The following is a 22839-nucleotide window of genomic DNA, read 5'->3' on the forward strand; positions in this document are numbered from 1 at the left end:
AACAAAGCACAAACGATTTTTGGCCTCAATGTTGGGTCCAAAATTGTGAATTTTCAAATAAATTGGCAATATAAGCAACCCCCCCCCCCCCCCCCCCGAGAGGGGTAGGCTTCGATGTGCCACTTTGTATGTAGCTGGTAGAACAAAGCCTATATACTCTTTCCTCTCCAAGTGGTTTCAAAGCAATCAAAGTGACTGTACTGTATAGCAGAAATGCCTGTTTTTGCTTCAATGGGTGCTCCAAAAAACAGAGATTTTTCCAACAAATAGGCAATATACAACAACATGATATAGCCAAGGGCAAGGGGGGGGGATGACTTCGACACCCCCACCCCATGAGAGGGTCAGGCCTTGATGTGCCAACATTTTGTTTTATGTAGCTGATAGAGAAAAGCCTACTCTTAACTCTCCAAGTGGTTAAAAAGCGGAGATAATTGCATTTAAACTTTTTTTATTAAACTATACATTATACATATTATACATGTACAGTACATGTTATACGTATTAGTCTATGGAAATGCATACAAAAAGCGACATTTCTGAAATTGAAGTATTCAAGTTTGATACCTTATAAATTTGCTAAGAAGAATGATACAGAGTTGGAATTTCATCCACATGATAATAGTATGTCAATAAAGTTTTCTGGAACATTTCAAGGTAATTTATTCATTTTTCTCAGAATTATGTAAAATCATGTATTTGCTAAATTTTCAATTTTTGGGAAAAAATGACAAAAAATGCAGTTTTCTACTTAAAATCTCAGCCAAATGACCTACTTATCCCCTATAAATAGTACCAAATTGTAGAAAATTTATTTGTCTTTCATATGACACTAATTTTGTGGCAATGGAATATTTATGTCAAAATCTATGTACGAAAATTCAAATGTTCTGAAAATTTGGCGGCCATTTTGAAAAAAGCGCCCTCACTGGTTAATTTTCAGGATACAGCCTGGTTACCTCATATATTCATATTCAGCGTAAAAAACTGGTCTAGAAGCACTATATGAAAATTTCTCCTTTTTCTTGTGGCACCTTGCTCAATTATAACCCGGACTATTCAGATGGATTTAGATATATAATGATACACCACACTGCAACACAGCCCTTGAACTCTGACTAAACACATTCCTTGAATAGAACTTTGTCTTTACATCGATTATTTCTACTCTCAAATACAGATTTCTGATTCACCTATATTGTTCAATCCACAAACCTGTGATACATAATAAATATATCACTATCTTTTTACAATTACAGTCCGACCTTGTTTATCCAGCTGTCTTGGGACCGGTCCTCATTTATATTAATGAACTGGCTGGATACGAGAGGAATGTAGTGGGACATCATTCAAAAGGCAACTTAAGGGGTAGAGGGATCTATTGCAGAATAAGCCTTCTTTGAGTCTAAATTATTGATCATGTCATTTTGTTAGTACAAAATGAATATTAAGTGAAATAAAAACAGAAATTGCTAATGCTACCATTTTTTTTCTGTATGTGTAAAGAGGTCAAATTTAATGGGAACTATGACCAATTAATAGAGCAGGCCAGATCAAAGAATAAACAAGGTTGAACTGTACTTGAGACAAATCGATCTCTCTTTTTATTTCAAGAATGAAAAGAGGAGGTTATTTTCAATTGGTTGGTCATATTGCGCAAGGTCTTTATGAAAACTAATCATAAAAATATAACATTTGTCTAAAAAACATGACTACATCTGTATATTCACTCTGGGCGGCATTTGTTGAAGTCCTTATGAAATACTGTAATAGTTTGAAATATGATATTATGCAATATTTAACTTCATTCTCCTCTTATAACATATGCCTAAAGAGACTACATTTTTGCCCAGAGAGTAAAAGATGTGATCAGTATTTCAATCCACTTTTAATATACAGCAAGAGTTTAAAACCTTTGTAAAGTATTAATTCAAAATATGTTCCATCAAACTAGGGCCTTGTCAAATAAAGAGATATTGATTTAAATCACTTTAAACTATGACAAGCCAACTACACCATTTTTCATCATCAAGAAATATACACGTCACATTTTGTACAAAAGAATCACACTGATTTGTCCGATCAATAACACATATGTAAATGTATGCCTGGATATAAGCCTACTTGTTGATAATCATTTTGGTGCTGGCTTTTCATAATTTAGAATGATATGAATCAATTGAATGTTTTATGTAAAATGGTTCCACACATCTATGGTGTTTTTAAGTACCTTCTTTCAATAAGAGAAATAGCATCCTCCTGTTCACAGCAGGTGAGAAAATTAATATTTCAACAAAAAAAAGGAAAGAAAGAAGAAACATGTATGCTTATAAATGAAACTAAGAGTGCAAAAAAAAATTCTACGCAAATTGCACATAAACTTCATGTTTTCTATACAACACATACTATGAATGTTTAAAAACCCTCAAAGTTATAATTTATGGAACATTACCATGTGTGAACAGCTTCGATTAGACAAGCCATACAAATATTTGACATGGAAAATTATCAATTGAAACAATACTAATGTAATATTCTTGGATGTATTGATCATGGCATAAAACACTGCTGAATATCAGGATAAATTTGATTTAAAAATGGTAATATTCATCAATATCAATATTCATGGACTGCATAAATGTATTGTTATTTGCAATGGAAAATTTGTGGACTAAGATGGCAAATGACATGAATGCATGTGATCTTTTTCCTGATAATTTGCAAATAATGAGCATAAACCAAAAATACAATTTGACCGAACGATGGTGGGTCGTTGGTGATTTAAGGCTTCTAAATATCTGGGCGACTTTAAAACCTGAAATTTACATCCATATATGACACAGACTTTTCCATGAAAATGAGCTTGTACTGGCATTTCTGGAGATAGATTTCTCATGGAAAGTGACAATGCAACAAGAAGTACAACAATCTTTGAAGTAAATAAAAAAGTATATATTCTACATTGTAATCAATACAAGTCAAAGCCATTTCTTCAGGAGATTTTGACTGACGGGATGATTGTAAGTTCACATCAGAAATACATCCAAAGACAATTGCATCTTGCATCTTAAAACTTGAAGAGCATACATTGCGATAATGGTCTTTGAACAACCCTTTAGAACTTAGCCACAGAGGATAGGCGACTAAGCTTCACGGTTTCACTGGTGATCCTTAAACAGTCAAGAGGCCAGTCAATGATGTTCTTGATGTTGAATTTAATGGATCCCATGGAGACATTTTTTTTGTACAGATATTGCTCTCAGAGACTCATCATCAAGGATGCTTTAAAACAACCCTTCAGACACTAGCCACTATGGACTCATGAGAGAGAGCTTACAGTCTTGCAAAATCTCCTCAGCAAAGCCGTCGAACAATCCAGACGTATCTCTCCAGAAACTAGCCCAAATGGTCCGATAGAAGGAGACAACTCTACCGAGGCTAGCTGCAGATTTCTGATGAAAGAATGTACAGTCTTGGGTGTTTCCTCCAGCCAACGTGGGTGCAACCCTGTTACAAACCAACAGCCATTTGCCAAGGTAGGTTGATGATTTGATATCCATTCTTAGGGAAATGGGTCGGTGAACCCCTGGTAGATGCCTACATACGCTTATCACGGAAGGCTGATGACAGAATGTCCAGTCTGAGGAAATGCCTTGTTGCAATCCCAAGGCAAACTCTGAAGAGAATAACCACTTAGAATTGATGAGAGAGCATATGGTCGAGAGGGTCATTCAATTGGAGAGCGAGGGATAAAACATGGAAGGCTACTTCCGCCTTCCAAGACCCTTCTTCTTTTTCCGCTTGAAAAAACAACAGCACCTGGAGAAGAGAGAAAAGGGAAAGAGAAAAATAAGAAAATACCTTCATATGATATTCATCTCTAATACTAAATTAATGTTTTAATATTCAATGATAATGAGAGAGATGTATATTCACTGATGTCTGTACAGTGATACAGAATGACTAGCTCTTTGATACTTTCACAAACCGGTACAGGGCTCACAGTTGTCTAGATAACAAAGGATTCATGTCTGATGTCAAATATTAACTTCTTGACTGCTCATTACTTGAAAAATTCAGACTTACTCTATACGGAATATTTTCCCCATTTTTTTTTTTACATCACAAATTTCAACATGAAATGAACCTACAATAAAATCTTATAATGGTGATCATTAATAACAATTTGGAGGCAAATCGTCATTCCCCAATGTTGTCTCTTTATAAAAGTTATCCTTTTCTCTTTTTCCCTCTGGGCAAATCCATCAAATATTCAAAATAATTTGAGAGCATTCCAAATTTTTGTACGAACATAGAAAACTGAAATAATTTCAGGAAGGTCCAAGCTAAAGAAGGGTTGGACGTACATATTTTACGGAATTGCCTTCTTCAAAACTTAACACAAAAAACGAGAACAAAGTATGCAAGTACTCACTTTGTGTCTTCTACAACTTCCACTTCCCCTGTAGGTGTGGTGATGGGTGCTTGTGAGCCTTTGTTGAAATCGTCTGGCGCTACCTCACCATTGGTTGAACTGATGACTTGGATTGACCCTGGTTGGTTACCTACCCCTGGGGCTTCTAACCGACCCTGCTGTGGTACGTCCCACCTTTGGTTTGTCTGAAGCGGAGACAACAATCAAAATTATGAAACCATAAAAACCCAGAATATACTATTATGGCAAAGACAAAAGCAACAAATCATATTCAACCAGGGGGAATTTTTAAACTTTCCATACACTTCAACTGTACAGAACGTTTATTGATACAGAATTTGGTCATCATGTTGGTTGAAAAGGGGCAGCTAAGTTTGATCACTATCCAAGAGTACGGTGTTACATTGTTCTTTTTACCATACGTTGAATATTCCCATCTTTCTTACGATAGTTAAATGAAGATGACGATCAAAATGACTTCAAGGGCAATGGCTTGAGTGAAAGTATACAAATAATGACTGCTCATGAGGATGACTGTGTGATTATTTCCCCGAGGTGCTTTCATACCATGCTAAAAGCCACAGAAGGAGTGATAATTTCCACCGTCATCCAAACACAGCATTCCACATTTGTTTTATATACCTCATTGTTAATCGACTTTAGACCCAACGGTTACTGATATAAATTTGTGGATAAGTAGTGTCATTCTAATCTAAGTTGATTTGCTAAATCACCATGTAATTTAAACAAGCTGCACTGCTGCTGGTCAATGTACCAGTACAGACATGGGCAGTGCGCCGGTGGCTGCATATACACATACGTGACCGAGAACAATAGAATGGATTCTGTTTAAATTTACTCCTGACCAATCGGATGGCGCCAATTAAGTAGCCAATACATTGATAAGGTTTCCGAAACAGGGTGCCAATCTTACCCTTTGATGATCATCTTTACGGCCATCTTTGGCTTGTGTGGCTTGACCGCCATCATTCGATGAGCTAGGTACATGTGATATCTATTGAAAGCAACAACAACAAAAAAAAAAAAACCAACATGATAAATGAAATATGACATCGGAGGATATGAACATTTAAGTACACTCTTTAGTCTCGGCAAACACTGTGAGGCAATTCAAAAAGTATGTACATCCAACCCCCTTATATGCCTGACCTTCCTAAAATGATTTGTTTATTGTCTGGGGTCGGACATACAAAAAGTTTACTATCTTACGGCATTGCCCTATGTGGCATTGCAAGGAATTACTTTTTACTAAAAATCAAGCATAGGTCAAAAAATCAAGAAGTAAAAGTAATTTGACTGAAAAAAAACTTGTAGTTGATTTGCATTCGATTGCAACTCACCATCACACTTTAATAGACCGTAAAACAAGATTTGCGATTGAACATAATTTTTTTTCTATTTTTGCAATACCATGTTCTTAGCTTTACACCAGTTCTTTCTTCATTTCGCCAGTGTTCGAACAATTAGAACAGTTAATGAAATTACTAATCAATTAAATGAAGAATACTACTCCATAAATAAAGAATATTACTCAATCAGTAAAAGCAGGGGTAGATATTTTCATGCTCAGAATTTGTTTACCAAACTATCTTTCAGCTGGTGAACTTACCGTTTCTTTGCCCGTCCAATCAAACTCGTGTTGATTCGTATAGCCCTTCTTCTCATAGAGATCCATAAACAGCTTTCTTAAGTAGTTGTAGTCAGGTGTCTCAAAGAAATCTAGTCTTCTAACATACCTTAGATATGTTGCCATCTCCTCTGCACAAAAGAAGAGAGAGGTAAGGATTACATTGTAGTAATATGGTGAAGTAACAAAGAAAATAAATATATAAAAACCCAGTGTTAAACAGCTGATAGATAATACACTATATGTGATCAATGTCATATAGTCCTATACAGTAAAAGTTGTGTTTCAATACCTGATGATTTCAAATATATCATGCATTGATATATCTATTTTGTCAAGTAAACAAATATATATATACATATATATATCACCTTGTTATGTGAAGATACATACTGTTAAGACAAATGCATCAGTGCATTAAAAACAATCATCAAAATTCATTATTTGATAGCTCCCATATTGCAAAATTAATTACAAGTCTGCCAATCAGGAAAATAACACTGGAAACAATGCCATAATGGTTACCATGTCAACAGCCTCATTGACACAAGCTATAATACCTTGCCAATTAATTAGATGAGGAAAGAACCCATAAATCATTGTAACTGATGGAAGGAAATATTGAAATAAGGTCAAACCCACAGGATCATGGTGACTGACAAACTCCGGAATGTTACACTCCATATTCCAACAACAAAATGAATGCATAGGGCACAGAGCGATAATTAAAAAAATGTCTCTGAACTGATTTAAATGCATTTCCATTTCTTGCGCTTTATACCTAGCATTGCAAGCAAACTTAGCTTTATGAAAATAACATCCATGGACTTCAATAATCATGAGTCATAAAAAATGTGTATTCATTAAACAATTCAAAGTGAAATTACTTTTCAACTGTTATGTAATAAATTATTTGTTACAAAATAATATATGTTCTATCTTTAGATATTAGCATTCAGGATGTGATTTTAGTGATGATCCAACAATGAATATTTATTTTTCTCCAGAAATTATAGCTGAAATGTTTTGTATTATGTTATATTTTGTAATTCCCCCTCAACAGGTTAGACTAATCTATTTAATTGACAGAGCGTTTTTTCCTTGGCTGACAATGATATAGAATACCTACCTGGGTAGTTTTCACATAGAACTTCAATAGGCGTGGCCCGTTTTGTGTCTCCAATCTTCTGATATCTTTCCTTTAGCGTATCGGCCTGGAGTGAAAAAAAAAAGGTTCCAATTTTGATGCAAAACAAACAAGGGTGTGGTACATAGTTACTGAGCTTGGAATATTCATATAAATAAATATTCAAGGATTCAGTGAATCTGTGATATGGTTAGAAAAATTTGCCAACTTGCTCATGATCTAGGTATGATAGCATGTCAGAGGCAGGCTGTACCTGACAAGAAAAGATCTTGCAAACAAAAAATATATCCACTATTATCACGATAAACTTGGGGGTGATTTTGCACCCGAAACGCTCAAAAAACCCCTGGAAAAAATTAAAACAGAACCCTGGAAAATCCTCCATTACTGCAATGAAAAGGTTATCAAATGTTGCAGATTTAGGCAGTAGGTTGTGAAAATCCCCTATCAGTGCGATATTAAAGCCTATCCAATGTTACACAGGGTTAGACAGTAAGGTTGTGCATATCCCCATGCAGTGCAATATCAAAAGTTATCCAATGTTGCAGATTTAGGCAGTAGGTCGTAAAAAGTAGCCCATGAAAAGTAGACCCTGAAAATAACAAAAATAATTTTGGGCCTGATCGAAAGTGTGAAAGGGAACCTAGCAGGACATGTTTGTTGTTTCATTTTTTGCATATATTAATGATAATAAGAACTCGAAATCCTACCAGGTACCCATTCACCTCATCTGGGTTGAGTGTAGCACAATTTGGTTAAATTTCTTGCTGAAGGAACGCAAGCCATCCTGCTTGAGGATTAGCCAAATAATAACGGAATATAAATTTTTCAAAATGTCACAATGAAATTTAAATATGACTTGATCTGAATAAAGAGCCTGTATCGACGGCAGGTACTTAATAAAACTGTGTCTTATCAATATTATTTGCTTTATCACTCAACAGGCAATAGAAAATTTGATGCCTATGGTTTTGACCAATCACAGACCTAGAATATTGAAATGTAGTGAATAATGCAACACTATTGCCTATCAAAATTTACAATCAAGATGGTATTGAACATCAAGGAAATCCTTACCTTTAATCCCTGCCATGGTAAGCTACCTCGTAGAAAATACATGAACATGTGACCTAAGGCTTCTAAGTCGTCTCGCCGACTTTGTTCTGAAAGAAGAGAATTATAACAAAATATGATACAAATCAAGCTAACATCCAACATCACTACCGTATGACATGTTCCTAATCTATGAGACACAGATGGAAAATTAATCAACTCTTTAACTTGTGAATGATAATCTTTGTTTATCTTGTTTGTGTTTCTTCTTCCTTGAATTCTCTTTCCTGTAGTTTGTACACCAAATGTAAATAAACTGTGACCCAGCATTTCCTTCATCCCTTTTCAAGATATGAAATCTACCACTCTCCATCCAAATGAAAATGGGTTGTGGTAGAATGAAAATTCTGACTGTCTAACAGAACTAGAGTAATATTGGGGTGCTGTTAGTATCTTGTCATTATCATAACAATGACAATCATTAACATGACAATCATAATAATCAACATCATGATGATCATTAAAATCATTATCTTTACCACCTCCACCGCCGCCATCACCATCATCATCATCATCATCATCATCATCATCATCATCACCACCACCAACACCACCACCACCATCATCATCATCATCACTTATTCATTATCATCACCACCACTACCATGACCACGGCCATCATCATCACCACCACCATTAACCATCATCACCTCCACCACCACCACTCACATCACACTACCATTACAACCGCCACCTTCACCAGCATCACTGACCACTCACACACACCATCACCACCACCACCATCACCACCACCTCCCTCATCCTCCACCTTACTTATTGCTATCACTCACCTTTCCCTAAATGTGTGTTGATACTCATATACCTCGCCGTGCCCGTTAAACTCTTGTGTTCTCTGTAAGGTATATGTTTGTTGGTCTCGGGGTCTATATACTCTTTGGCCAACCCAAAATCGATGATGTGGATGGTATTCTGTGTCTTACTCGAACTCCTGCCGATCAGGAAGTTTTCAGGTTTCACATCACGATAGATTAGGTGCTTACTATGTACATATTCTATTCTGTGTAACTGTGATGATAGAAAAAATATGTAAAAATTAAAGAAATAGAGAGAATTTGATATACTTTTTTCAATTGCGCACTCAATTAAATCTTACTAAACCCATCAAACAGAGAAATTACTATCAGTTAATCATACTCCTAAGTTGTAATAAAAATTTTCTTTGAATTGTCATTGATTTCCTATCAAACCGGGAAATGAAAATCAGTAAATGAAACTAATGAGTAATAATATCAATTTTTCTTTCATTATCCTCTATGATATGAAAATGAGATATGAATTTGCATGACAGAAGTGAATGTAGGACATACTATATATATTTCATCAGTTAGTTACAATTATGAAACTGTAATAAAAGCTAGTGATATCATGACATTTGAGTGATTTGACTGGCTATTGAAACCTTTAAGACCTCTTATACATGTATGTCATCTTTAAGTATTTTTTATCCTTTACTGGCAATGGGATAAATGTAAAATATTGTCCAACTCATAATAGGATGTGCATTATCTATTTCATTTTATACAAGGGTTGAAACAGAAACCAAATTTATACTAAAAATGTAAAATCATCTGTAATGCAATTTACCAAGGCAGAAAATAAATAACATTTTGAGAAAGAATTGTATGTTATTATACCTGGTTCGAATAGACCCTTGAGCTTGGATCCAAAAGCTTCATTTGAACATAGTAAATACTACCAAAAATATTTTCATGAAACATAAAGACAGATCATCAATATAAACTGATGTCTCTCGGTACAGGAGATTACTGACTATATTTATTCTTGGCAAAAAGAAGCTGCTGAAAACTGCTTATCTAAAAAAAAAGAGCCAATGGAGTAAATTAGAAAGTCAAAAGGGGCCTAAGCTTTCAATCCTAGCAGAATCTTCGTCGGAGGCAAAATGACCTCCGATTTTGCCTCCGACGAAGATTCTGCTAGGATCGAAAGCTTAGGCCCCTTTTGACTTTCTTATATTTATTCTTGAAATGATCTGTTGAACCGTGCACCTAGGATGCATTCATATGTGTACAGTATATTAGCAGGATTGTAACTAATATTTCAGTGCTATTCTAAGATTTTTTCTAATATTACCAGCACGGGTGGCGATCTTGGCAGGGGGACCCTTATGACTTTCAATTTTATTCAGATAGCCTATGGGACAGCGCCATCTCTGCCTCACTAGAGGGATTTAAAAAAACTCACAGAATTGCTTATCTTTTCAGCTGTCATCATCTTACAAACCTACGTACATAGGCCTACAAATTTTTATATCACTAACATGCTTACTGCCTAGCAAATCTGGGCTATAAAGAGTTATAAATGTTGTAACTATGCCATTATGGCAACTACCATGATATAAACAGGACTTAACGAGCCAATCAAAATCAAGGTTAACATGGTACATGTAATTGCTATACAGTGCGTATAAAAAAAAAAACGGGACAGATTTGAAAAGTCTATAATTTTTTTTTCTTCAAATTATGATGTCTATATTTTGGTGTTAATATGTGCTCTAGGGTCTTATCTTTCAAATGCCATTAACAAAATTTAGGTTCGTTCATGCTTGAGCGAACATGGAATGTTTTTGTTTGGGATTAAAAAGGAGGCTTGCGCCAAAATGGCATATGATGATAAAAATGATGATCAGACTTCTTGCTAATCAGCTATATGAAATGTCCCTGTTGCACAATGAGTCGAGAGTAAGACATAAAAAGGAGGGAAACTCCCATGTGAACGTGGATTATTAACTCTATATAGCAATATGAACTTACCAATTGTATAGACAAGAGTAGGACTGTTTTTAGAGAGAACTGCCTGTTACATAGATCAAAGAGGTCTTCAAGGCTTGGACCTAGGAGCTCCATTACCATGGCATTGTATTTACCACATGGACCAAAGTAATGCACTTGAGGGATACCCTCTGCAGAAAATGAAGAAAAATGTAAACAAAAATATCATGATTAGATTTAATTCAATATATTCATTTATAGTTGTCTACTTTCATCCCCAAAAATATTAGGATGCAGTCAATGAACAATCAAAAGGATAGGGCAAGATAAAAATCATGAACTTGTAAATTGTAATTAAATTATTTGAACCTTAATAGGTACACAAAGTAATATTCTTCTCATGGCTTGCAATTAAAGAGTAATGCAGTCCATTTGAATTTCAAATAATGTACAACATTTTAATTCTAAGAAACATGTACAGCAAGGAGAGAGAGAGAGAGAGAGAGAAAATTGAAAATGATTTCAATTAAAGTATCGTAAGGAATAACGTAAAAATTTTGCCATTGAGAATAAAACGTAAAATGAAAACAGTCCATCCTTTCTGGATGAACATATTTTCATGACCACAATAATGTCTTAATATTTATAATATCTATTATATCATTCAAAAATAATATCATAAATATTATAAATCTAATTTTTTCCCCCACACATGTTGGTGGTACCAACCCTCTGTGGACAATAAAGTGAGAGTAAGAGATAAATAGAAGGGGAAACTCCCCTTGCTGAAGTGGCCTGTTCCCTCTCTATAGCATACAGTTGTCTATTTGTGTCTGTATAATGCTTACAGGCACACAGCCTTTCAACTTCGCTGAATATCATTTACATAGACCTAAATTACACACAAGCACTGGGTAGTTCGACATGCATCTAGTGTACATCTAGCTTGCACTATTCCAATAGAGACGGGGTGACCATATAGGCCTGCAGTAGGCATCTTCATGTATGGGGTGACTTTATACCGTTAATATAAAGTGCTTTCCAGGTAACGATGCACTTATTGCAAGTGAATTTGTATGCATGAAGTGTATCTACATGATCTCTTTCACAGAAAATATCTAAAGTGGACACAAGAGTAGTGCCTTCAAAGGGCAGACTTGGAAATGGACAACTCCCTAAAATCGGTATACTATATATAGGATACTTGGCCATTATAATAAGGCTAATGTTTTCAGAATTATGAAATATCCTTATTTGATCAAGATCAACTAGATAAATAGAATTATGATTTGTCCATAAATGTTTAATCGAATGTCCAAAGTATCACTGATTCTACAGTTACTATCTAGGGCTGCGTTTATGCGACCTCAAGCCAGAATCATGATTTGAATCATGATTTGAATCATGATTTGAATCATGATTTGAATCATGATTTGAATCATGATTCAAAACACAAACATGAATCACAATATCACAGAATCAGCGTTTAGACGACCTTCATTCCAATGCTGTTTCTCCTCAGATTTGGGCCAATCCAGTGCGCATCACTAGTGCGCAGTTTGACAGAGGAAGTTTTTCGCACGTGTTTCGGCTCTCGAAAAATCTTTTGCTTCCAGAATTCAGTTTATACCTCATTTTCAAATTTGTTTACTTATATCATATAGGGTCCATATGCTTCTATTCATCTTATTAGTTTATCCAAAATGGTGTTCGGAAGTGAATTTCAGCGTAGACCCCATTTAATATTGATACTGTATACTCAACAACAACTGAGATCATTGTCTGTCCAGTTAATTCATTTACTAGAACTTGAAGTTGAAGACATGACCAAAAAAATGAAAAGTAGTGGACGATGCGATGACCAACACAGAACTTGAACATGTCAAGAAATGCATGCGTAGTACATAATCATGTACATACAATGAGCATATAGAGCGCCTTGAGCTTGGCAAGAGTCAAACCGAAAGTAGCCCGACACAACAGTGAGGTTATAGAATCATGATTGTAATCATGATATCGTTTATTCGAACATTTTCGTACGTGATTCTGCAGAAACGTCTTTCCAAACGCCCCTTTTTTCGTGTTTCATGTTTGTGATTCTAATCATGATTATATTCAATTTCGACTAAACGCAATCATGATTCTGCAGAATCATGATTTGAATCATGATTCAGATCATGATTCTAGGGTAAAAAAGTGGCGGATAAACGCACCCTAGGTACAACATATTACATGTAGTCCCTCAGTACATGCACTTGTCTATCGAGGTTTTCATTATAATTTTGCAAACCACTATTTATTCCTTAAAGGTAAGATCAGTAATTGTGCAACTTGAGAGAATGATAAAAAAAAAATTGTTATAAAGAGAGATAGAGAAAGCAAGAGAGAGCATGTGAGAGAAATGGAAGAGAGAGCAAGAGGGAAAGAGGGAGATAGAGACAGGGAGAGGGAGAGAGAGGGAAAGAGGATTATTAATTTCATATAAATGAAACATTTGGACATGAAAGCCTCCATTATCAGATTACGTTTTATCTCCATTTGCGCTTGAATAGCTTTCACTGTGTTCAGCGGATGATGGGGGCATTGATACCAAACTGAAGTGGAATTATTGGTGTTGCCATGGAAACAGAGAATATCAAATGTGACATAAATAGTTAAAAAATACAACACAATAATTGCATTACACTTGTAAAAAACAACTGAACAAGTACATTACACAGAAGTAACCTAAAAATGAATAACATATATATTTAAAAGGGTATAATGTGATGTCATGCAAATGAATGTACTGTACACTTATATTTTATTAAATTGTTTCTTAAAGCCTTTTGCCTCTAAAAAGCTGCAGGCTAAGAATTTTTTTTTTTGGATAAAGTCAAATTCATGGAGATTACCAACAATGGGCTTCCAGTATAAACAATTTATTTCTAAGATGAGTATAACATGAAAAGAAGATTATTGCATAAACTTAAAGAATTATACTGCCCAATATGCATATAAAATTGCCAAATGAAATTAATCTAAAATCTAGATAATGCCTTTTGCTTTCTGATTCTGAGGTAGAGGATGATAATTATCATAAAAAATCATGAAGATAGCTAGTAGCAACAAATGCAAAATGGGCATATTGGAGTGACTCATTCGATAAACTTGAATCATCATGTATGTACTCAGAGTAAAGTGCACATGAAATGATGGGTTGTGAATGCTTTGGGCACACATAGAATATCACTCATGTTTAATACAGCCAATGTGCTTTGCAAAATATGCCCTTTTGTGAAACAAAAATGTTTTAAACAGAAGGACCTTTACTTTAATAGACAAAACATTACAAATACATTCAAAGCATTAGCAATTGATAGGCTCTCATCAATTTTGGTAAGATTCTGTTCATAATTTTTTTTTCTTGCAACAAAGAATGTTTATCATTTATTTCCAAATTTATGAAATTCATAATGAACAACTGCATGGATCAAACGTTTGAGTTTAGTTTATGAAAGGGGGGGGGGGGGGGCTTATTTCATGCTCCCATGGAAGCCTCGTTCCCAGGCACTTATTACCATCAAACCACATTATACTGTATTTGACAAGCATAATAGTCTCCAACCGGGGTATTTCATGTGATAATGACATTGACTCATCTACAATGGTCGTCTCTCATTGAAACTATAAAAGACATGGTCAAACATGACTCAACACATTTGAGTATCATTGGGAGGTCTCTGTTACTACTCAAGTACCACACATGTAGAACATCATGCAATTCGGAGTGTTTCTATAAAAAGAACGCACAGTCATGTTGTCAACAAACTGTTGTTATAGGTATCATGCATACATGTACCCCAAGGTTTCATATCAAGAACGTTTAGGCCGACCTTAATACATTATGAAGTTAGACAAGCTCATCACTTGCCTGAATGGTTACAGGCAAGATCAGGGTCGGCCTTAAAAGGTTAGGCTGGCCAAGGACTGGCTGTAATGTAACTCTTAGGCCAGTTCAGGACCAGCCAATAATATTTAGACCAGTTCAGGGCCGCCATAGTGGTAGGGCAAGCTCAGGCTTTAATAGCCAGCAAGTTCAGGGCAAGCCAATAATAGGTAGGCCAGCTCAGGGCCGGCCATAATAATAAGGCCGGCCTCAATTTTTATTTGAAAGCAATTACAGAGGCCAGCTTTAATACTTAGGTCATCCAACAAAAAAACTGGACAACAGGGTATTTCAGGGCCTATTAAAATGTTGATGTGAAAAGATACAAGTCAGGAGGGCATTTAGAAATACAATATCTGAACATGTTCAACCTTCTATCATGTACATTACTGCTTGCATTCAGTTATAATTTTGTGCTGTCCATAATAGGGGAGAGGCTGAGGTTTCCATGACAACTACATGGCAGTGGGTGTGAAGTGAAGAAATTGCTTCTGGTATGTTTAGGCAGGTCTAAATCTTGACTTGATATGAAAACGGTAATAGAATTCATCATGGAATAACTTGGAATGGTAGATAATTCATGACTTCAATATCATTGGCCCTGCGATGAGTGTAAAAAATCGCAGCAATTCACTCTGTACTACCTCCATGCCACTCAATTGGCAATTATTATTTCTCTGAGAAAAATAACTAGAAATATAATGCAGAGGGATTTAACAAAAATTATATAAAACACAAAGATCTACATTTAACATGAAAATGAGGCTAAGCTAAATTCATAATTATTTTGCAAGGATTTGCCACTCAATGCTATAAATATGAATTTGTAGCTTGGAACATTGGCATACATTTTTGTTATCATGTTTACAACAGCTGTGATATGTACATTTCAAAAGCACTGTACTGGGCAATGTAATCTTTCTTCACATACATTTTGTTATCTGATATAAAGTATTGTATAACCAGACAGTATACATTGTTCTCAACTGTTCTACAACAATGTATGCTTGTACAATAATGTACAGTACTGTACATGTATGTGTTTCATAATAGACTACTTACTGACCTTAAATTCTTTATTGTTATTAATGATTGTCTAAGTTGCAACATATTTTTTTCAGATCAGAAAATACAAACATTTTATTTACATCTTAAAAGTCAACTTTTGCCTATGACAAGATTTGACTTTTATCAGACTCATTTGTCGTCTGAACGGGCTGTGTCTTCACCAATCCATTTGAGTTGCTTGTAGACAGCACGTTATGTGAGAGCAATATGCCACTGACAATGATCATAGACTGAAAACATGAGCATGACTCAGCCTGAAATCATAATGTATGTACCTGTAAACATACTTTAGTAGTACACCTGTACTCACACTAAAGTATGTACTTGTAAATGTACGTACACTCAACCCAGTTGAAGAGTTGGATTAATTCACTGGACAAATTCCAAAAGCAATGGTTGCTCCTGTAGTCTAGGGGTGCGTTTATCCGCCACTTTTTTACCCTAGAATCATGATCTGAATCATGATTCAAATCATGATTCTGCAGAATCACGATTGCGTTTAGTCGAAATTGAATATAATCATGATTAGAATCACAAACATGAAACACGAAAAAAGGGGCGTTTGGAAAGACATTTCTGCAGAATCACGTACGAAAATGTTCGAATAAACGATATCGTGATTTGAATCATGATTCTATGACCTCGCTGTTGTGTCGGGCTACTTTCGGTTTGACTCTTGCCTAGCTCAAGGCGCTATATGTTCATGATTATGTACTATGCATGCATTTCTTGTCATGTTCAAGCTCTGTGTTGGTCATCGCATCGTCCACTACTTTTCATTTTTTGGTCATGTCTTCAAGTTCTAGTAAATGAATTAACTGGACAGACAATGATCTCAGTTGTTGAGTATACAGTATCAATACTAAATTGGATCTACGCTGAAATTCACTTCCGAACACCATTTTGGATAAACTAACAAGATGAATAGAAGCATATGGACCCTATATGATAGAAGTAAACAAAATGAGGTATAGACTGAATTCTGGAAGCAAAAGATTTTTCGAGAGCCGAAACACGTGCGAAAAACCTCCTCTGTCAAACTGCGCACTAGTGATGCGCACTGGATTGGCCCGAATCTGAGGAGAAACAGCATTGGAATGAAGGTCGTCTAAACGCTGATTCTGTGATATTGTGATTCATGTTTGAGTTTTGAATCATGATTCAAATCATGATTCAAATCATGATTCTGGCTTGAGGTCGCATAAACGCAGCCTAGAATTCACATTCTTTTTAACAAACAATATTATATAGTGGACAATAAGCCACTATAGTTTCAATTTCTCTGGTACATACTGTCATCTATATCTTGATAATCTGTAGGCCAACATCTTTATCAGATGAGATGCAGCAGGTATGTTGGAAAAAAAAAAAACACTAGAGGTAAAGAAGCAGAGGGAATTTACATGTATCTGTGTTTAAATAAAATATGATAATACTAATACTTTATGCATCCCAACAGAATGATAATTTAAAAAAATTGACTGAAAAATATCTTGATAGATCTTTACATGTAGATTTATGCAGTGTTGTGTACAATACTTACCTGCTCGATTTATTTTTCAACAAAAGAAAGTACATTTTCCACGTTCAACTTCAAACGCTCAGTGTAATCAAGCATAATTTTAAACCGGTAGAGCAGTGCGATGAAACAGAAAAATTGACATAGCTTTAATACTTGTATTTTTATCCAAATGAAAAATCCTAAAATTTCATAGTAAAAAGCATAATTGCTTCTATCAAGCCAATGCACATTATTTAAAAAACATACTACAGTGCACAAAATTATTACAAATAAAATTTAAATCAATTCCAATTTTTGACATACAACAGGTACATGTAAAAATAATAGGGATGAGTCCCATAAAAAAGGTAAATCATGTTCACTGAATTGTTGAGGATATAGCGCCGTCTGCACCAGCCCAAGTTTTTAATTAGCCTGCTATTTCTGATCCGGCAAATTATCCCGATCTGAACAATCTCTAGGTTATTTGTAATAGAGACGAAATTATTGGGATAGTTCGCTGGATTATCTCAAGATTGCAATTTCAAGTCAACTTTTTGCAAAATAGCGCTAATTCACAAGTGCGGACGCACTCGGGATTATTTATTCACAGCGTCACACCATAATGCATTGATGCCTCGCTCGAGCACGAATTGCTCTTCTTGCGCTGGTGGAGACGGGGTTTCTTGAATCTCGAGATTAATCGCGAAGAGGGCCGATCGGGCTAAAATCTCGAGATTGAGCAAACTCGGGCTGGTGCAGCACCTTTTGTGAAGCCCTTTGTGATAAGGACTCAAATTACATGAAGGCAAAAGAATGGAAACAATTTATTGTCTCTGTATGCACGCATGTCTGGTATCCCATCCAAGTACAAAATAACATACATGTACATGTCATATACACTGTAGTGTTTAGTTACCTTGGCAACATTATGCAATTTATACCAAACCAAATATTATATCATACATGAAGGTTTGCAAAAAAAATAAATAAAAAAATAAGGAGACCAAGAGGAGCATAGGGTAAGTTTAAACTTTCCATATTAATTAGTCTAAAGTGTACAGCCTGTAGGCAAATTTTTTTTCCCTTTTTACAAATATTTCTTTTTGCTTTTTACAAATATTTCTTGAATAATATTTTTTTTCTCTCATTTGGACCATGGACCTACTGGCTACCACTTGTTTGAACAAAATATAAGGGTCTAAATCTGAACACACATGCCAGTCACATAAAGGTGTGCGGTATATATATTGTATTGGCCTAATAATACAGCCAAGGAATTGATCAACTGTTCTTTGAACAATGGTAGCACATAAATACTCCATCTATTCTTGTGTTACCATGGGGCCACAATGCACACCATCAAGCTTACCAATCAATAACTCATACCCCTATGCAATCTACTCAGTGCCATTTGGCAAATTGACTGTCTCTATTAAAGAACATCGCTGAATAATAGTGTGTTTAATAGCACATTACAAATCAGTGTTGGTATCTTTCGCCAGCATTCAAAATATTAAATGAGAATGATACCACTGACATTGGCGAAAGAATGATTAGTAATCAAAACAAAATGGCTTTTTAATTACTAAATTCTCAGGGACAACTGTCATTACTCCTTAATACAGGATGGACCCCAGCCATGTTAGCAAAACAGGGCTACAGTGAATAGAGTAACAAAATTGCCAAAATCAGGGAAAAACAGTAAACTTTTAAACAGCCTAAAGTGCAAGGTGCGTGAAATATATATTACACACTATCATGAAAATATAATACTTGAGACTAATTTCAGATAGAGAAAATGTGATGAAATACCTGTTTAGGGTATTCTGAGGTCGAAACAAGATAACTTGTTTGGAGTGTATCTATTCATTTATTTGGGGGGGGGGGGGGTAATGACATTGCTCCCCCCTGGATATTATTGTATTTTATAAACATTATGAGCTGTCAGGGCTGAAAAACATTTAGATCTTGTATGAAACAAGACCCCCCCCCAAAAAAAAAAAAATAAAATAAAATAAAATAAACAAACAAAAAAATAAGGTGAGGGAAGTTGTAAAACAAGAAAACTTGTTACAAATAAGACCTTTAATAGCAACTTTCAAGATTTGAAATTTACTTCTGAATCACAAAGCCATTTCTGAATAAATCTTGTCATAATACAGTATTTCTCCCCCTCTTTCACCCAAGCTCCCTCCCCTCGTCCCAGACTATTCTCTATGATGTTGGGGCCCATTTGTTTTCCACTACTACACCCAATCCATTGGATGTTCATTACAAGGGTTATGCATATATCTGATCAATTCCAGAGCGATTTGAATGCAGATTGGTTATTAGTGGAATGCAAAGGCCCCTGTTATTTCAGATGAGCCATGGGCAATGAGGAGGGGACGTCGGCAAAATAGACAATCGCGATGACAGGGAATTACACACAGTACTTGCATATCGACACGTGCATGCTGAGGAAAATAATAGGAGGGGAAATATTGGAGAGCTGAGACTACATGTAGTTTATTATTTCCATTTGCAATACTAAAGATAATTTTCAGTATAATAAAGATATTGAAATTTATTCTAGCAAGCAATATTTCAAAAGAAAGTTAGCTTTACAGCGTACCGATCAACATTTTTAATAAAAATAATTAAATATTTAAAAAAAAATATCTCATGAATTTCTTTTGTACAATGGACAGAATTTCCTTGTGATAGAGATGGGTAAAATCAATATACCATGGGCAAAGATAAACACAATATACAGTACATGTAATCCTGATCCTAGTCTATTAAACTTTTTTTTTTCAGTAATATCCAATCCAATCAAATACAAATACAAGTACATGTATTGATAAAATCATTAATCTCATCTTCAGGTCGAATACTTTAATGAAATGGAATCATGTCGAAATGAAAGACACAGGACAATGCATACCGTCAAGGGCGTGGTAGTCATGGCAAACACATCTTACAGAAAATAAACATCTTGTGTAAACAGTTATTAATTTGTGCCACTTATCATTGCATTTACACTATAGATTTTAACAGATAAACGTCAATGATTAACTTTGTAAAAAAAAATGAGCTGCATAACCCTCCCTGCTATAAAAGCATAAAGCCCTGAGAAATACGAATCATTGTGTGCTTCAACCGATATAAACAACATATATGTGCATGCGATGAGAATTGCCAAATAATTTTTCCCTTTATATTACACTGCAGTATTTATAAGGGTGCCACAGAACTATGTTGTGAATGACACTCTTTGGTAGCAACATCATTGCAAAATCTTCATATTCCTGGGCTGGTTTCTTAATATGTATCCATCCAGTCAATCTTCCACAAAGACACCAACACATTTTAACAGGAAAGACATACATGTACATGTATAAGTGAATTACAGGTATTTCAAGTTTAATACAGTATTCCAGGCTGCCGTGCACAGGTGAGTCTCTGAAGAAATGAAGGTATTACAATTCACTCTCTGCAGAATAAAAACTATTAAAAGACATTAACAAAATTTTGCCAATACCTCACAACATTACTTTCTCCTTCGTAAAAATAATGCAGTGTTTTAATTTGAGTGACAGTAAATGAATGAATCACATTCTATTGTTTTAGCATCATAGTTTGGCATATCGTGATGACAACCATGTCAAGGAGTTGATTATACCTGCCATGATAGGCTATAAATAACAACTGACAATCCCTTACTCCCGACTTGACAACGGCATGCATCCACATAAGACAAAGTCCATGTGTACTTGGGGGTGTTGGAACCCAGTCAATATCTGTTGCTAAGGAGAGGTTCATGATGAGCGATGGAAGAAGCCAAGCTGCTTTGGGGTGAGGATGCATAATGTTGACTTGAGATGGATAAAGGTGACCCCGATAGAGAGGAGAGGATAAGCCGGTGGTAGGGAGGGCATCATCCTTCTTTCTCTTGAGTGATGGAGTGGATATCCTCTGCCAGCTTCTACCGTCTATCTCCATCATATATTTACCATTCGTTTTCCATGCAGGAAAGTCCACATGTAGAGCAGACCCTTAATAATTTTTGTTGCCTGTTTCTTAACAGCAGATTTTACAATATGCTTTTCACACTGCACTTTTTGTCCTAAATTGGTGGGGCTAAGGGGGGGTCTTAGCCCCACCAATTTCCTGGGGTTAAGCTTAGCCCACTTCGTTTTCACACTACGTTTTAGCAAAGTGGGCTAGCACGGTAAATAGTACGGTACTATCTGGCCCTGCAAAAAAGCAGGGTTAGCCGGCTTATTGTGGTGCTAAGAGATGCAGTGTGAAACGAAACAGGGCTAAGCAAAAGCGGGGCTAAGCATTAGCCAATCACAGAAGTCGAAATTGCACAATAATCGCGCTCTGTATGGTAAAACCATCAATTTTATGAGCTGTGTGATTGCCCGGGGTTAAGGCATTAACCCCGGCTAAGCAATAGTACGGGGTTAAGAAAGACAGTGTGAATTTAAAAAAAGATAGTATGGGGTTAAGGATAGTACGGGGTTAAGGAAATGCAATGTGAAAAGCATACTAGATAACTAGATTTTGCCGAGTTATGCGATACGTATAGGGCAGTAAAGGATACGCTTAAAAAATGTATGGGGGTGTAAAGGATACGCTTAATATCTACGACTGTATCTTTTTCTACATGGTTTACCACAGACATACATGATTGTGTTTCATTGAGCAATTTATTGTATTTTTGTATAGGGCACAAGAAGGCCCTTACAAGTACATGTAGAACTTTTCTCTATTTTTTTTTTAATTTAAAGAAAAAATGAATGCTATGACATACAGACAAGATCAAACTTTGATACTGTAAGAATATAGTAGAGAGAAGAGGAATACATTAGGATAGCGAGCTGCTACATGTACATGTACATTCCCTATTTTTTTACATTTTTTTTTGGTTAAAACTTAAATCATTGTACTGTATTTTTATTTAACATGGTTTGATCATAATTTTCATTGAATTTGCTTTAATATTTGGCAGATTTGACTTTTCACATGCCAAATTTATTTGGGAGCTTGCTTGGTGCACTTGCTCGCAATTTTTCCACACCAGAAAATTATTCAATACTCAGTCCTGACAACTTTGACCTCACTATGGTATTAGCCAGAGTTTAGGAGAAGAGGACAGGGAAAGAGAAACGGATAGGAAATAGCGTGAGATAAATCAATCGCTATTGACCATGAAGTTTATTAACCCTACATTGTAATTGGGTACCAGGAAAATCGCA

The 22839-nt window shown here is 35.4% G+C and overlaps 1 protein-coding gene across 1 annotated transcript; it reads right to left on the minus strand.

Moving 5' to 3' along the window:
- Positions 1 to 1700: 1700 nt before the first annotated feature.
- On the minus strand, positions 1701 to 11282 carry LOC129262175 (casein kinase I-like). The gene is made up of 8 exons (XM_054900235.2): positions 11136 to 11282; positions 9135 to 9369; positions 8308 to 8393; positions 7213 to 7297; positions 6066 to 6214; positions 5370 to 5450; positions 4436 to 4620; positions 1701 to 3819 (listed from the first exon to the last, which is right to left on the minus strand). The coding sequence occupies exons 1-8, from the start codon at positions 11232 to 11234 to the stop codon at positions 3765 to 3767; spliced, it is 975 nt and encodes a 324-aa protein (XP_054756210.1). The 5' UTR covers positions 11235 to 11282; the 3' UTR covers positions 1701 to 3764.
- Between the last annotated feature and the right edge of the window lie 11557 nt (positions 11283 to 22839).

Source organism: Lytechinus pictus, chromosome 5 (genome assembly GCF_037042905.1).
Source record: "Lytechinus pictus isolate F3 Inbred chromosome 5, Lp3.0, whole genome shotgun sequence".
Lineage (NCBI taxonomy): Eukaryota > Metazoa > Echinodermata > Echinoidea > Temnopleuroida > Toxopneustidae > Lytechinus > Lytechinus pictus.

Coding starts and splice junctions, on each gene's coding strand:
- LOC129262175 (XM_054900235.2), bottom strand. CDS start 11,234: ATGGTAATGGAGCTCCTAGGTCCAAGCCTTGAAGACCTCTTTGATCTA. Junction 7,298..8,307: donor TACCATGGCAGGGATTAAAG/GTAAGGATTTCC, acceptor TTTTCACTCCAG/GCCGATACGCTAAAGGAAAG. Junction 3,820..4,435: donor GAAGTTGTAGAAGACACAAA/GTGAGTACTTGC, acceptor TCTCTTCTCCAG/GTGCTGTTGTTTTTTCAAGC.